The sequence below is a fragment of the Tribolium madens genome, unplaced genomic scaffold (assembly GCF_015345945.1).
Source record: "Tribolium madens isolate multiple individuals breed KSU strain unplaced genomic scaffold, Tmad_KSU_1.1 Scaffold_7;HRSCAF=85;Tcas5.2_LG10, whole genome shotgun sequence".
NCBI lineage: Eukaryota > Metazoa > Arthropoda > Insecta > Coleoptera > Tenebrionidae > Tribolium > Tribolium madens.
Genome location: NW_025401050.1, coordinates 4,295,883 through 4,312,573, shown reverse-complemented (window position 1 = coordinate 4,312,573; position 16,691 = coordinate 4,295,883). Strand labels below are relative to the sequence as shown.

At 30.8% G+C, this 16,691-nt stretch overlaps 2 protein-coding genes across 3 annotated transcripts; one reads left to right on the top strand and one right to left on the bottom strand.

The window, feature by feature from the left end:
• The first annotated feature begins 5,681 nt into the window (after positions 1-5,681).
• LOC123010349 (J domain-containing protein) lies at positions 5,682-12,447 on the top strand. 2 transcript variants are annotated; one of them, XM_044407195.1, is made up of 5 exons: positions 5,682-5,970; positions 6,020-6,121; positions 10,939-11,055; positions 11,137-11,322; positions 12,149-12,447. In XM_044407195.1, exons 1-5 carry the CDS (start codon positions 5,884-5,886, stop codon positions 12,329-12,331), a joined length of 675 nt encoding a protein of 224 aa, XP_044263130.1. In that variant the 5' UTR covers positions 5,682-5,883; the 3' UTR covers positions 12,332-12,447. The 2 variants fall into 2 exon arrangements, with proteins under 2 accessions (XP_044263130.1, XP_044263131.1); XM_044407196.1 differs by lacking the exon at positions 12,149-12,447 and having other exon boundaries at positions 5,687-5,970; positions 11,137-11,992.
• LOC123010348 (prolyl 4-hydroxylase subunit alpha-1-like) lies at positions 11,958-15,320 on the bottom strand. Its single transcript, XM_044407193.1, has 7 exons — positions 15,071-15,320; positions 14,868-15,019; positions 14,469-14,804; positions 14,044-14,423; positions 13,730-13,999; positions 12,594-12,759; positions 11,958-12,543 (listed from the first exon to the last, which is right to left on the bottom strand). Exons 1-7 carry the CDS (start codon positions 15,247-15,249, stop codon positions 12,461-12,463), a joined length of 1,566 nt encoding a protein of 521 aa, XP_044263128.1. The 5' UTR covers positions 15,250-15,320; the 3' UTR covers positions 11,958-12,460.
• Positions 15,321-16,691: the final 1,371 nt, after the last annotated feature.

Genomic DNA, 16,691 nt, shown 5'->3' with positions numbered 1-16,691 from the left:
AAAATATAACATGTTTATATTCAATGTTGAATAAAAGGAAAGGAGTTAGTTGTCTGTGTAAATTGCATTGGAATTTTACAGTTCCTTGCAAAATTGGATAACAAAGTTGCTTTAGAACACGGTATTTAATGGATAGTGAGGATGGAATTACATGGAAAACAACTTTTTAGAATAAAGGAGAGAATAGTTTTAGTCTTGCATATTTTAAGTAAAAATGTGAAATGATACTGCACATGATTTATATGAGGTTGAGGGAATTTTCAATAATTTATTAATTGAAAATAAAATAATGATGATAGCAATGATTTATTTTACTTTTAAGTACCAATTTTTAATTAGTTATTAATTTTGTTGACAAAAATCTCAACTAAAAATTGAAAAATTATACACCCTTAGTTGTGTTCACTCTGTATGAATAATTTCCTCTCTCAGCAATTCCGCAATTTAACGATCTCCTAATCGCAACATTTACAATAGAACTGAGTCATTAGTCTGCACGAGTTATTAATAGAGGTTAATCCAGTTAATAAAGTTGCTTATTTTCTCTGTTTTATAAACGTCCAGGTGGATCAAACTTGCATTTCCTTCCACTCAATTAAATGAATACGAATCCAGTCAAGTTCGTCCTTGTATGAACGCAACAATTTTTCATTACTGAATTCATTTGTAGAGCTTCCTATTACGATTGTTTATATCAACTGCAATTGGCGACTTGAGCCTTGTGCGCAAATCAATAAAATTAATATTTTCAATAAGTCATAAGCGAAGGTACATCAATTTAACATATTAGTCCGGTTCCGCTTCCATAACCGATCCTACTTAATTGGAAATGTATATTTGAGAAGCGTACAGTAAAATTTGTACAACTGATGACAGTTAATTATTCATTTTTGATTTGACAAGCTCGAAATAAAATCACGAGGATTTTATTTCGAGGTCGACGCTCTTACCCTAATTGAAATCTATGAAAAATTACAGTGGCTATTTCTGGGGAACAATCGATCAAAACTCACTTTTTGGGGAAAACTTTCAGTTTAATTAACGACAAATCTCCTACCTCGAGAATTTTTAAAAACTAAAAATGCGATATTGTCATCGATCTGTAATTTAGTTCATTTTTGTAGAGAATCGTAATTGTTTGGGGTGAATACAATGAAGGGATGTGGGTCACCAAACCGGAAATCCATTCTTTGTAAAAAATGTCAATATTGTCGTCCAATTTAGATTTTTGCCGAGTATACGGGTTGGAATTTTTTAAACTAAACTAATGAGTTTTTCTGAGAAAAAAGTTACCGCAAGCTGGCACAGAGGGCTGAACTTTTCACAGATCATCCCTGAAGCTAATTACATAATCGGCAATGCTTTTATTATTAATTAATAATAAAAAAAAGAAATTTTTTTCTTGTTTTATCACTGCAGACAACCAGTAATACTTTCGTAAACAGACTAGTCTTTCTAAGTTTGCCTACTAAAAATATCCTCATTATTACAAACTCTCTCAATTAATTCGAAAAGTTTCTAGTATCGGAAACTAAACTCAGTGTTTGTTAAAGTTAGATTTACTAACGAGTAAAGTGAACATTCTTTGTAGCATTTTTTGCTTGCTCTTTGAACTAATATCAAATTCACTTTGTATAAATAATGAAGACAACAAATTTCGTTCAAGGAATTATAAACTTTAAAATTAACAAAGTTATCACTAGTCAGTATTTCCACGTAAAAGTGTCGTATAACTCGTAGGTACATAGAATTTAAATAAGCACAAACGACAAATAAGTTTTTATATTCTATTGTCATGTATGTGTTTCCATCTAACAATTATTTTTAAAACTTTTTGGGACAAACTGACAAACAACTCAATTTCTCCTAACAAGATATTGCAACATTTCAGTAGATAAACAATTTTTTCAATTTTCTCGAAACTGAATATCTTCATGCTTATTTTACAGCTTGTTACGGCAATAGAATTCCTTATCTTTTGAAAAATACAGTAGACTAAGTACAAATATGTGTTTTTGGTTGCCATCCTACAAGTGTTTACTGTTGTATAAAATGGTAGCGGTAGCGTCAAATTAACGCTGTGTTTTATTTATTATTAATGTGATATGTACGTGTCACTAAAATAATTGAAAAGTATGCCTATTCGTTTATTTATTCAGGAGACTTTAGCATTCTCATAAAGCAAGAACCTGTAACATTAACAATATGGAGCTACAAACTGAAAATTGTACACAAAACTTGAAGTTTTAGAAACCAAATTTTTAATTTTTTTTCTAATTTTCAAATATTTTTATATTTCTTCAAAATTAAAAGTGTTCTTAAATTATCTTTGCAAAATTATACAAAAATAATTACATAAATAATTTTTAATAGTTTTCTTTACCGACAATTAAAAAAACTAAATAGAGATAAAAGTTACATTGACGTATTTTGAATAAAATTTTTTGTTTAAAATAATATAAAAATTAAATGAATTTTTCTCCCCTTATAGTCCTTTTGTTTACCTAATGTAGCTAAAAATTTGACATTCTTATTATACCTATTATTATACAGAATGCGCTAGAACTCGCGCCCCAGAGAAAAATGCCATATAAGGTAGGATACCAGGAACATGGAAAAAATGTTACAAAAAATATCTATAAAAATGTCGAAGTTATTCAGAAGTTATGAGAATTTAAATTTTGCATTTTGACTATTTATTTCTATTGAAGAAACAATTTTCCAAGTTTTTTTGCTACAGAGTATTGAAGAGGAAACAAGAAAACTGTATCCTAAATTGTAGCTCTGTTCAATGTTATTTGTGACTTTTATTGTCAAAATTTTTGTACTTTTACTAAATAATTGTAAAAAAACATATACAAGATCATTATCATTAGTATCATTAAATAGACATAAAAAAATTCAAATGTCAAAAATTTTTGACAGATAGAATTGTTTAAACATTTTTTCCATGTTCCTCGTATTTTACTTGAAATTTTTCTCTGGGGCGCGAGTTCTGGCGCAGCCTGTAGGTATATTACCTTTTCGCCAATTCTTTTAGCAAACTTAGAAACTGAAAATTTCTGAATAAACTAGGTAGATTCATGAAAGTTTTTGTTTGTTCAAATATTGATAAAATTAAGTCGACAAGTTTTTTTTCGAAAAACTGATCATTTTTTGTTATTTAATATTTTTTTAAAAATTATTTGAATGACAAAATTATACCAGGTAAATTTATTAGAATGGTATTAAAAATGTGATCCCGTTTTGAGAATAAAATTTTGTTTTGTTTTTGAGTTATGCAATATTTTACCAAAATGGCAACAGGATGTTAAAAGTGGCAGTTTATGTTGTAGGTTTCAAATACAGGGTATTTTCACAAATATCAATATTTCTAGTTGCTTTCTACAAACAAAAACCAATCTATAATTTATTAAAATCAGAATGTATTTTTTAGTTAGGTGATTAAAAAAATATATACAGGGTCGCTAAAAGGTATGGATACAGTTAATTATTATAAAAACTATTTATCATAAGTTATTGAAATTTGGTATATGTTTAAAAGTATTTAAATTCCATCGCCTCAGATGTTTATCAAACTTCTATCTTCATTTGTTCTGAGAATACAAGGCTAACTTATTTTTTTAATGACAAAAAGGGTCAAATTTAGTATTTTTAAGAAGAGCATTTTTTGCTGAGTTCTGTAATGTAAAACAGGCATACCTTTTTTTTTTTAATTATCGAAGTAATTATATTTTGAAAAATGTAATTTTTTTAGCCTTAAAAATGTTTTATCTATCGTTGTTTCTTTGCCGCCTAAACTTTGACCAGAAAATAGATAAACTATTTCCTCAATTTCAACGTACTCTGCTAAACCGTTCTGAAAATATTTAATTGTATCCATACTTTTTAGCGACCCGGTATATTTGCTCTGTACATACAGGCTGATTTTAATAAGTAGTTATGAATAAATTTTAAAAGAAAAAAGTAAAAAATATGCGAAAATAATTCAACTTGCCAAATATAAATTTGGCGCTCAGCCACAAAAATTCTCAAGAAATATGATTTTTGAAGTTTGTTTTTCAATATCTTTTAAAATGTTTAAAAAAAATTGAATTAAATGTAGCGACAACAGAAAAAGTGTTTTCATATTAAAGAAAATAATAAAGAAGTAAAAATTTTGCATCAATTTTTTTGTCTGGATTTCATTACTATTACCTCAAATGACACCGATTAATAGCGCTTTGGATAAAAGTAGGTAAAATGCACATTTTGTATTACATTTTTTTGACGAATTTTCCGACCCTAAAATGGGGGTTGCATATCTCAGAAACTACACTCAGGCACAAAAAAACGCAACAAGTTAATATTTGGTCAATTTTAAGGTCTTTATTTGAAGTTTAATTTTCATAGATTTTTTAGCAAACTTTAGATAATAATTATTTATTCGACGAGTTTGAATGTAAATCGGACGGATTATCTCACCGAGTGCAACGAGTGGTTTGTCATCCAGGAGGTGGAATAAAACGTCCGATTTACACTCAAACGAGTTGAATACAACATTTTATTCTTCGAATTAAACTCAATAAGGCTTAAAATTGCTTTAAATCTGTTAAAAATAGTCTGACGTTTCGTATTAAGAAATGCCAAACAGTTGTCAAAACTTCCTTACACGAGAGAAAAACCGTAAATTTTGACAGTGTCGAAGAATAAAATGACTAATTTCATTAATTTTAACTCCTTGCGTTTTAGTTTTATATAGAATTAAATAAAAACCCTAATTTTGTAGAATTCTGTGAAATAATTTCATAATGAAATTCTTGCAAAATACTAATTTTTGTGAAGAACCATGTCTTTTCCCCATTTTTTTTAGTTTATGTCATTAGATGCATTGGTTCATTTTGTTCTGAACCAATAATGCACCTAAAGACATGAACTAAAAGACAAAATATAGTAAAGGTATGGTTCTTCATATAAATTTGTATTTTGGAAGATTTTGGTTATGAAATTATTATCCTAATTTAAAATTAGGGTTCTAACCTTTTAAGTAATCCTAAAACGCAAGCATTTAACAAAAAACTAGATATGCAAGTTAAAATTAGTCATTTTATTTACAGTTTGCTAAAATAAAATTGAAAATTGAACTTAAAATAAAAAATTATGAGACCTTAAATTTTACGAAATATTAACTTGACACGTTTTTTTACACCTTAGTCTATAAACATTCGGATAAGGCAAATTGAGTTATTTTGACTTGTTTAAACCTCTACTATCACCTCTTAATGTTTCAAAATTATAAATTTGCACAACTATTAAAATCACGCTGTATAGATTTTGTAAAACAAGATGGTACAGAAAAGCATTCAACTTTAAATTGGTTAAACATTTTCTCATTGTCTCAATTTAAGAAGCACATTGGCATATGCTACCTATTAGTAGGTACAGGTAAAAGAGAAAGACGAAACCTATTTGAAACCAATTAAAATAATTTCTCCTGTTTGCAATGAATAAACTCTTGTCCTTAAGGTTCAGGTTCCTCCCTCACACGCTTTCCCTTTCCTCAATGTCTGACTCCAACTCCCAGTGTTATCTAATATCCTTCACATACTTTTCATCAGTCAAAAGTTACTCAGAATCATCGATTCCTGAATCCCGGCCCCCATTCTGCGCAAGTACAAACTTACCAAACCAGTGATACCACATTATCTCATAATTGTTATTGTAAAATGCTCCAATGACCACAGTTGCAACACTCCAAGCCTTTCACTTGTTGGTTTCGTCGAAGTCAAGTCGAAAAGTCTCCGATATCACCGAGCGCAAGTGTCGTAGAGTTGCTCTGCTTTTCCTGCGATTTTCCCCAATTTCCCTCAGTCGTAGTCGGGAGGTCGTGGAGTGAAGTGAGAAATGATGAATGTGAACGAGATCCTCAACTACAAGCGCAAGGAGGAGGAGGATTATTACGCGATTTTGGGATGTGACGAAAATTCGACGGTGAGTTCGAAGGCTTTTTTTGAAGAGCGATTTTTGATTTTTCTCGTAGGTGGAACAAATTACCACTGAATATAAAGTCCGGGCTTTGCAGTGCCACCCCGATAAGAATGATGGCGATAAAGAGGCCGAGCAGAAGTTCCAACTGTTGAAGGTGAGTCAGTTTTGGGGAATTTTGAGGGATTTTAACGTAGAGGTAATCCCCGCTGAAATCAGAACAGAAACGCACCGTTAACTCTTTAACCTTGACCACGCACGGTGATTATCTTTTCCTTTCATATTCAAGAGTTGTTTGTTCATATTTTTGCCGGTAAATTAGATTCTTTGTTGACTTGTTTACAGAGTTGAGATTTTTTCTTATCAGATGTAAGTATTCCGTTTGATCTCTAAAGAAATGTTTCGGAAAAGTCGATCAGTTTGAAGTGGAAATGGAATTTCATCTCGACTCATAGTTGATTGAAATATCAAATCACTTTCAAATGAAAATGTCTAATGAGAAAAGTTGAATTTCATTTCTAGTATGAATCAGATAATTTATTAGCACCCTCTCAATTTATCGCTTCGTTTCCATTTTTATCCGAAACAAAAACCATTTTAGATGCAATTATAAATGCAATTTCATTTTGCACTCACTTAATCGTTAATTAATTTCATCTGCCGCAATAAATCGATGTCTTTGTATTGTATAATTGATTTTATTTGCAGGAGCGCTATTTATACATAGAGTGATTCGGTTGAGACGGCCATATTTTGTGTGGCTATTAAGTAAAAAAATATCAGTGTGTGGTGGTGGACAGAATAACAGTATCTAAAATTTGTTCGATTTTTTGTTAAACATACACAGATCTAAAATATTGTTGTAATTGTATTTTTTGAAAAGATTCTAATTTTAATGGAAATCATAAAATAAATCGATTTCGGTTAGAGATAAAAAAATTTAAATGAAATATAAAAAAATCAAACAAAATAAACCTAGTTATTAAGACAACTAGAGTTTTATAAGCAGTTTAAAAATCGAGGTCGTAGTTTCAATTTAGGGAGCGAAGACTTTTAAACTATAAAACTTGTGTTGTCTGCAAACTTTTTTCCAACATTAATATTGGACCAGAATTTTACTAAATTCAAAAATTATTATAAAGAATTGTATCAAAATAATGTCAAAATTGACAAAATTCAATTGTTATTGACGACGTATCATAGAAAAGCGTATATTAACAGCAACATAATAGGTAAGCTTAAATGAACCATAGAAACAGTGTAAGGTATTAATGTTGAAAAATTATTATTAAATTAAATTATTTTATAAAACACTCAATATACAAAAGCAGACCGCCATACGTCAACCAGTGATAGAAAATGTAATTTTTAACAAAAAAAAATAATTAAATTTTCTTTATTGGTTAAAAAATTGTAGCTTAACAAAGAGTAACAATGAATTTTGTACAAGTTGGTATTGATAAAGTAAAAGCGATCACATTTATAAACTAATTTCTTAATTCCAAATCATTTAATTAATATTGTCAGTACATAAACAAACAAAAACGAGTCGTGAGATAAAAAAACTTTAATTGGAATAAATTAAGAATTAAGTAAAGACACAAAATCTACAAAAATTGTTCAAAATGCCTTCCATTGCTTCAATTGAATGAGACTTGAAGTTAAGAAATTGCTTCATAAATGTTATCGTTTTTAATTTGACACGACTTGGACAAAATTCATTATTATTCTTTGCTAAGCTGTAACACTACAGGATGATTCTTAAATAGACCGACAAAATTTTATCCTTGGTAGTATTAAATGAATACATGCTGAAAAAAATATTAAAAAATTCTTTGTTTTACCGTTTTCCAAATAAAATTCATTAAAGTTACTTTTGAGGTAAAGCGTACGCCACTGAAGTGTTCGTAAATAGTATTAGCACAGGTAGTGGAAACCACAGTATTAATTTGATGAAAATGTATTGATCATTGCAGCAATTCATAAACGTTGTAAGTGGCACGGATCAAGAGGGCTTTGTCCCTAGAAGATATAAACATAAAAAGGGTACAAATTGTCTCCATTTATCCTTGGAAAGCTGTAATAAAATTTTGTCTGTCAATTTAAGAATCACCCTGTATAAGAAACGAAAATAGACAAAAATATATTTAAACTTTTTTTTTCCTACGACCATATACGAAACTAGATCATAATGCACAATTACATATGCGCGAAAATTGGCAATATGGTCAAAAACATGTGCGATTTGTTTTCGCACTGTGTGTTAGAAATCTAACGCACTATTCACACTCAAATGTATTTTTTCATTTAACGTATTTTTTTTTGTATCCATTATAAAAAATAAATCGTTATTCAACGTATTTTTGTATCCATTATAAAAAATAAATTGTTATGAAAAAAAAATATGTTCGTAAGACACAAATTATTTATGGTCGTAGGAAAAACAGTGTACAAAACTTGCAGAAAAGTGTCTAACGCACTCGCGGTATTGCCTGCACTCGGCTAACGCCTCGTGCGCAACTTTCCCGCTTGGCGTTAATTATCACTTTCCGTGCTCGTTATGTAATATACTATTTTAGAACGATATTTTTTATCATTTATATCTATAACAGTTTGTTTTTGGGACCCTCTGCATAAAAATAAGATGTGAACAATTTTTTATCAATGGGAATTTAATTGTTTTCAATATTGAATTTTTACATTGGGTGTTACGATTACTTACTACGTTTTTTTTTAATGTAGGTATAGTGAAATTTCTAAAAATTGTGGTTATTTCAGGCCATTTTTAGATAGAAAACTAGAAAATTTATTATCATATTTTTGTTGTGCTATAAACGCTGGTTTGAAGATGGAAAAAATAAATTTTTTTCATTATATTCGTCTAAATTTATCGTCTCATGATACGATAAAAATCTGAATCCACCCTAATCCTTATTTAGTGTAGAATTTCCTTCTTGCTAGAGGGCGGTTCTGCCGCCTCCAGACATCAGTCGGGATTGCTTCATCCTGATAATAAGCCAATTTTAAAGCTGATCTCGCTTTCCTTCTGTTTATACTCCTTTTATTCAAAATGCTAAACCGCTTTACATTTACTATAATTAATTGTTTAAAAATAAAACACTGCGAACTCTCACTGAATTGACAATGTCTGAGTTCGTCACAACGCATGTTAGGATACGTTGTCGTGCGTGTAATTGTCGAGTAATTAACTTAGAAAACCGTGATTGAATTTTCCTCGAAGTTTCCAAAAGTTGAAATAATTTTCTAAGCGCTTGCTGTAAAGTTTTGACTACAAATTTTTGAAGTTGTAAAATGAATATGACGTAATGTGATGAGAGGTTTTGATACGCCTACGAAAATTATGTTTCCTAGAGATTTATTAAGGAAACAGGGAAATTTAGCGAATAGCAAAGTGGAGTGGAAAGTCGTGATTGAATTTTCTCTACGTTTCTATAAGCTTCGTTTAGAACAGTTTCACAGTCGGATGCACATTTATGGGGAAGACTAAAAAATCGATTACAACAAAAATTCTATGAATTGTAAATTAGTATTAACTTTATTTTTAAACGTTAATTATTATTAAAAATATGACTTGAAAGCTTTGTATCAAAGTTTTTGTTTAAACGAAATCGAATGTAAACAATGCTCAGAAGAATTTTTTTTCATTCATTTTATCTTTTTTGGCGTCTCTTAATTAAAGTAGATAGTTGTAATAACCTTTATGAGAAAAATGATTTTATAGTGGGTTGTCATTTAGAAAAATTTTAAAAATTGCAGAACTCAAAATCAAAAAAAAAAATTGAATAATTTTATTCTATATAAAAAGTCACATTTTTATAGTACTTTATCAATTAGTTTTTCCAAAAAATAAATAGTTTAAGCAAAAAACGTTTAGCTTCACACTTTTCATCCACCTGGTATGTATTTTAAATTTTTGTTATCATGAATAATAATCTTTTTAACTAATTCATTACGAATTATTGTTATTAAATTAAATTAGTTTTTGCTTGCCAAATGAGCTGCCAGAGTTCTCTATTCATCAAAAGTTTAATTTATAGTCCTTATTAAATAGGTAATGATAGATTAATGATATTTTGGCAAAGAGGTTTACCTATGTCTAATTACTAGGTGATCATGTGAACACACACCCAATAATAACAGTAATTATATACAATAGGTAAACTGTTTCAGTGATAAACGGCCTTGTAAAGGTCAACTTCCCATTGTTGTATAGATTAGATTAACTAATCTAAATAATGAGTAATTAACCGATTAATTAATTCTTCTATAACGAAAACTCGATAAAAAGAAAAGTGGATAAATTCTGCTTTAATAAGATTAGAAAAACTTTACGGAAAATTGTAAACTTATTAGGAAGTTGATTTTATCTTCATTCATGTTTTTTTACGAAAAATTTAATTGAGATGTATAAGTTTTGGGTTAATAGTCTTTTCAATTAAGGTACACGACAACTGAAGCTTTTTTAATTAAGTCATTCCATTCAAACGTAATTGGGTATTAGCTATTTTCATTGAAAATCAATGTTTGAGGGAGTTAAAACAAAGCTTTTGTGTTGTTCGAACTTATCTCTATCAGTCACGTATTGTTCAATTTTTCGTTGTGTTGAGGAAATCAATAATCGGAGGATGGGGTTTTTGACGGGATTTTCTTACAATTTTGAAAAAAGAAACAGAAAGATATTTTGAAAAATTATTAATTTTTGTATTTGTCAATTTTTCTGTGATATTTATGGTTTTAGAGAAAAACCAGATTACCAACCAAATCGATGTTTAAATTTTATATAATTTTTTGCATCTAAAAAACTCTGAAATAAGCCGTGTTTCAGTTTTCTTCGTATAGTTCAAATCGTCATTTCATCTTGACGAGGTTTTAATTTCTCGTATTCATCCCATTTCAGCACGAATGTTTTCCTCATTTAGCCTAATTATACTCAAATCAGCGTCTCTGTTTCAGGAAGCTAAAGAGATTCTGTGTGATCCTGAAAAACGTGCCAACTACGATAAATGGCGAAACAGCGGCATTTCAATAAGCTACAAACAGTGGCTCGGTATGAAAGAACACGTCCATCAGGTACTTTTATGTTTGTTTATCTAGTGAAAAACTCGTTGGAGCGAACCCTTTTCCAATAATTTTTTCATTATTTTTTTTCAGTCAATGCATTGGAGCACCCCTAAAACGAAAGATCGCATGTTGGAGACCGGGGGCTCGTCGGGCCCTTCCAGTTTGGGGGCGGGAGGAATCAGTGCCGCTCAAAGACGGGCCTCGGAGGGGGGCGCTAATCTGCATTGGGGGGGCAAAGGCACGGGATCGGCTTGGGGCAGCAACGCCCCCAGTGAGGTTGTCAGTAAATTCCGAAATTATGAGATTTAAATGTAGATGTTTATTGTGTATTTATGTGATCTTTAGTTAGACGGATGTATCATTGGGTGTTGTGGGGACTTCACCCTGAATCCTAAGACCTGTTTGATGTCTCAAACTTGACTCTTGACTCTAGATCGACCTTGTCGGTGTTGGCATTGCAATGACATCGGTAATCAAAATTTTTAGAAAATTTTTGCGTTTATTGGCAATTTTTAGACAATCGAAATTAGCTTTTCGATTTCAAATCAATTGGACCAAATTAATGGATTGGGTGTTGGGTTCTATTGAAAAATCCCTCAAATTTGTTGTGATATGATATTAGTTTTTTATGGAGGGATATATGCTATTGCAAAAACCGTGCATGCTCTATTTATTAGTTTTGCTGAATATACAGGATGTTAGAAAAACAATACATTTAAAAAATGGTGTATCATTTTTCCACCACCCTATATACTATTGTTCTATTCAATTAAATGGAAAGTACTCATATCCTTTATTATCAGGGTAAATGCACAATCATCCGTACTCCCTTTACACTATATATTTTGATAAATGTTTTAAACAACATATTTTAAATAAGTGTTATCAATCAAATATAATCTATTTATAAATGTTAAATGGAAATAAAAATTATCATATGACGCAACCATTTATTTTAGAACTAGTTAGGTTTTCCATTTTAATTCGTTTGTTACTTTGATATACCCTACCCTGGAAAAAGTAGCAAGCATGGACCCAGATATCAGATTGCCACCTTTCCTAACCCAAAAATAGCAAACCAACGTAATGAAAAATGTTGCAGTCAACACAATGGGCTGATTTTAAAAGCCAAGAAAAAATCTTAGCTTCTGGTGGCTCTTCCGGTCCTTCTAGTCTCACGGCGGGAATACCATCAACTGCTTATCGAAGAGCTTCAGAAGGAGGTCCGAATTTATACATGAAACTTGCTAGTAAAAAAGCCGCAGAGAAAAATAATGAAATCTAAATAAAACCATCACATATATTCCCTTGATTTTAACCGATAGGGATTTTTTGTTTTGAGCTAGTCACAGTGTGTTTTATTTTGTAAAACCTCTTAAAGTAATAAACGTATACTTGTAAGAAAGAGACTATTTTAGTAAAATTCCTCACTAGATTTTTCTAAAGTACAAGGTCTGAGAAACTCTTGTCCGCGGTAGTGGATCCACTTGGTTGAAACTGCAAGTACCAACATAACAAAGTTACAAAGCTCAAAAAATCAAAATTACTCCATTTAGAGCCATATAAAACTGGACATGCCCCATGCAACGTCATGTTATCACCATCCCCACTAGGATGGAGGTTGTACCAGAGGGCAGCGGAGCCTTTTTTAGGCCATACCGAGACTTGGACATTGGGAAAAACAGTGGCGCCACCTTGCTTCACGTCACTCATCTGAAGCAGAAACTTTTTATTATGAGCAAAAAAAATCCGACATCATTTTTGGCTTTCGTACATTGAAGCTTAATTTGGCCACTTACATGACAATATGTTTCTGGGACTGATAGTTTAGTTGTTTGCGTAAAATTTTTGCCCTTCAATGTTTCACTTCATCTAAGGTCAAAAGACAGAATTCAATGCTAATAATTTTGATAGAAACACACCGTAAGTAAGTACCTACAATGTTGTGGACAAAAATGAGGTTCTTGCAAGAAAAACTTTGAAGAAAAAGGATGTGTATACAAAAAAAGTTATTGCAAAAGATACAAGTAGGTATTATGTTGATTGGCAATAAATTTTGTGTAATTTATTGAAATGAGCTCAAAGTTGATGTATTTTATAAATTCTTCTTCAGCTTTAGTTTCAAAATTGTTACTTTTTCAACTCGTTTCTCAAAAACAATGCACAAGAGACTAATTTAATTGCGTTCATTCCGAGGTTCTATCTCATTCATGTTTATTTTGTATTCTTGTCAATTTCTTGCTAAAAATTGAGAATGTTTAGCAAACCTGCATTACAAATTGCGTCTACATTTTAACAGGCTCTTTTTCTAACCTCCTGCTTGCGAACTATTCGTTCCTAAATTTCTAAAAACTGTAAGCGCTACTGAATTTGTTCCTTTTTTGGTGTTTTGTCTCTAAATTTTCTTAGACGATTTTTCGTGTTGACGTTTAATGACATTGTTTTCAAATTAATTCAAAAAACCGGAACTGCCAACTTCCTTTATTAAAATTACCATGAATGAATTTACTAGTGGTCCCAATCTTAAGACTGTTTGGTATTTCCATTAAAAAACAAACTTTAGGTATTTCACTTGTTATAAATGGACTACAACAAATTGTGAAAATGCCAAAATTCTGATGTCCGGTTTATTTTGCTCCCCATAGTAGGTAACTTTGAATATTTTGAAATGAAATACACTCACATAGAAAAGTACTGTTGCGGTTCTATCATCATCGGTGAAGTATGATTTACTAAAGTCATAATGTGGTTCATAATGGCCGCCAATTCCGTAACTGACAACTTGGAGTTTTTCAGCTGTTGACATTGTTAGTCCTGTCATATCGCTGACTCTTTGGGATACATCAGAGATGTGTTTATGTTCTTCATCTTGGAGCCATGCAACTTTGCAAATTCTGTATGGCAAGATTTCTAGCTCGCTGGTGTTGGAATTTTTGAAAACAGCCGGCTTGAACTAAGTTTCAACAGTAGTACCTTCACAAAGTATTTGGTACATACCTTAGGTAGTGCCATTCGTTTTATTGTTGCAATCTCACTATTGGCCAAGACATCGTGAAATATGATAATGTCAGGTTTGTGGTGAGCTTCTTCAACTTTGAAGGGAGCAATTTTGAGGAAATGGTTGTTTCCACTTAAGTAAAAACATTTCAATTTAGAGGCTTTTTCCATCGAGAGGGAGATTTCCCCCCGGCATAATTGTGTATAAATTTCACCATTATAAGAATCAGATTCCATTTCAGTTTCTATTTCAACGTCGTCTTTTTCTCCCTCTTTCTGTAACATGTATTCGTACTGAAGTTTGTTTCCGAGTGCTCGATGATGAGTTGGCTGTATTTCTAAGAGTTTGTTCGTAACATCCAATGCTAATGAAACATCACCTGGAAGGAATTCAAAGCAAACTCTCAATTATTTCACAAACAAACCTTGTTTATACGTCGAAAAAGCCCAATATTCCAATATATCGCTCCTGTTTACCGTTTCGTTAGCCTCTCTCTCGAGTCTGGCGTCGGCTTCTCTCATCCATAATTGAGTGTGATAATAATCCGCAATCTTGTAGAAGTGTATACCCAAGTCAAAACAATCAGCAGCGCTCAATTCCGAGCTGTATTTCACTCCGTTTAGTTTGCCTCGAGCCAAGGAGGAGGTGTCCAGGCGGTAGGTGTCTTGGAGATGAGTCAATGCAACTATAGCACCGTTAAGGTCTTTATTAGTAGGAAATTTCTTTATTTCTCTAATATTTTTTATACGTGGCCACCATTCTTAAAAAAAACAAATAGGCGTCTTAATCCTCTTACTCATATCCCTCCCAAAGAATTAGGTACCTAACTCATGATTATTGGCAACCAGATTTTCAACTTTTTCCCAATCAATCATCAGTCTTTTGAAAAAAATGTAAGCATTTACAGGATTTTCAAGATATAATTGATCGTTTTTCGAAACTTCATTGTAATGATTCTTGTAAATTTTGGAATATCTAAAAAAAACACTGAAATTCATGACCCTAGTCTATGTAATCGTCATCAACCTCTTCAGAAAATCTAGTTTTTTTTCGTGGGCTTTGATATAATCGTCTAGAGTGTCAATAAGTAGGGCTTCAGTTTCTAAAAGGTCTTCTAAATCTACGATTGTTGTAAAGACTTTACTTCTGTTTGTGCAAACCAAACAAATCAATAAACAGGCTTGTAAGCATAGAGAATTTTTCATTTTGTTTTTACCACTTAAAACACTCGTAAACTTTCTTCTAATTAGATAAACGTCTAATGGTGACAATTACAGTGACGGAACATCAAAAATTGGTAACAGGTTATTCCCATAGCTACAAGTTCAGTTTGTTTTTTTATTTCTCAAAACACCAATTTTATTAATTTACTATTATTTAGTATTGTTATAGTTATTAACGTCATAAGACTGATATGTACTAAATAACAGATGAGGTTGAATAATCAACCGAGTCTGTTATTTGGTATCGGTCGTGTGTCTTTTTGTAATCCCATTCCTGATCTAGAGAGGAGCAAACCTTTAAATTCCATAATTTCCGTGATTTCATAAAATGAAGGCAGTTCTTAATGACTGACGGTCGTTATAATCCTTAACGAACGGAGGCTGTTAAAAATAATTTTTTATCTGTCATTTCACTTCCGTTAAATTGAAATAACAGTATGCGATTACGAAAAATGTTGTTTAGATGGTGAAATTGCCATCTCATCAAAAAACAAAGCACAATTTTTATCTTGTTTCCTAAAATTGGTAAGTTTATTGGGAAAGTATTTAAAAAAATAATGTATCGGTACAAAATGTGACTGATTTTTTTTATCAATGTTTTTGAATGTGGTAGAAATCGGTAAATTTTGATTTATAAGAAAATTCACAGTTGAATTTAATTTTAGTAGCTTTCTCCAATGTTTCAGCACTCCATTATTTCTTATTAATGTTCTATTTCAAATTTTCTATTTTTATCTAAAAAAAAAATTAGTTTTGACTTCAAGTTGCTGTAAAAACATTCCTATTGAATTGATTTATTTTTTAATCTGAAAATTTCTTGTGCTTGAGAAACTTTTGTTTTCTTTAATTTAAGGATTAAGAAAAAAAAACAATGACGAAAAGATAATTTTGAAATAAGTGAATTTTTCGCGAAAACGAGAAAGTAAAAAATAATCTCAATTAAGTAATTGTTACTTCTTAAATATTCTTTAAGTTACTAACCATACAAATTTAATTTTTGGTCCCCAATCTTCAATTCGTTAGTTTCAAAGCCTTTTTACATTTATTCCGTCATTGAGAGAACGTGGTCTGAAAAAGAGACTACAGTTTTCTTCTGCATTAATGATTTTATTTTTACTATTTTATATTTATTTTTTTATTTTATTTCCTTTGTGTGTTGTTTTACAATTTTCATTAGGATTTACTTTTGTTAATTAATTAAGCTTACATTGTGTTTCACAAAGAAAAAAATCAAATTTGTAGGCAAGGTCGATGAAAAAATATTTGATTACTAAAGAAAAGTTGCAGCACCAGAGTTCATATTAATTAAGAAAGTAGACAATAAATTTCCGTTTACCTAAATTGATTGATCCTGCAATTGAAGTTTGTTTCAAAGTTCCGCACTGTATCCTTACTTTATAGTCCTCCAAATAATAACAGTACAC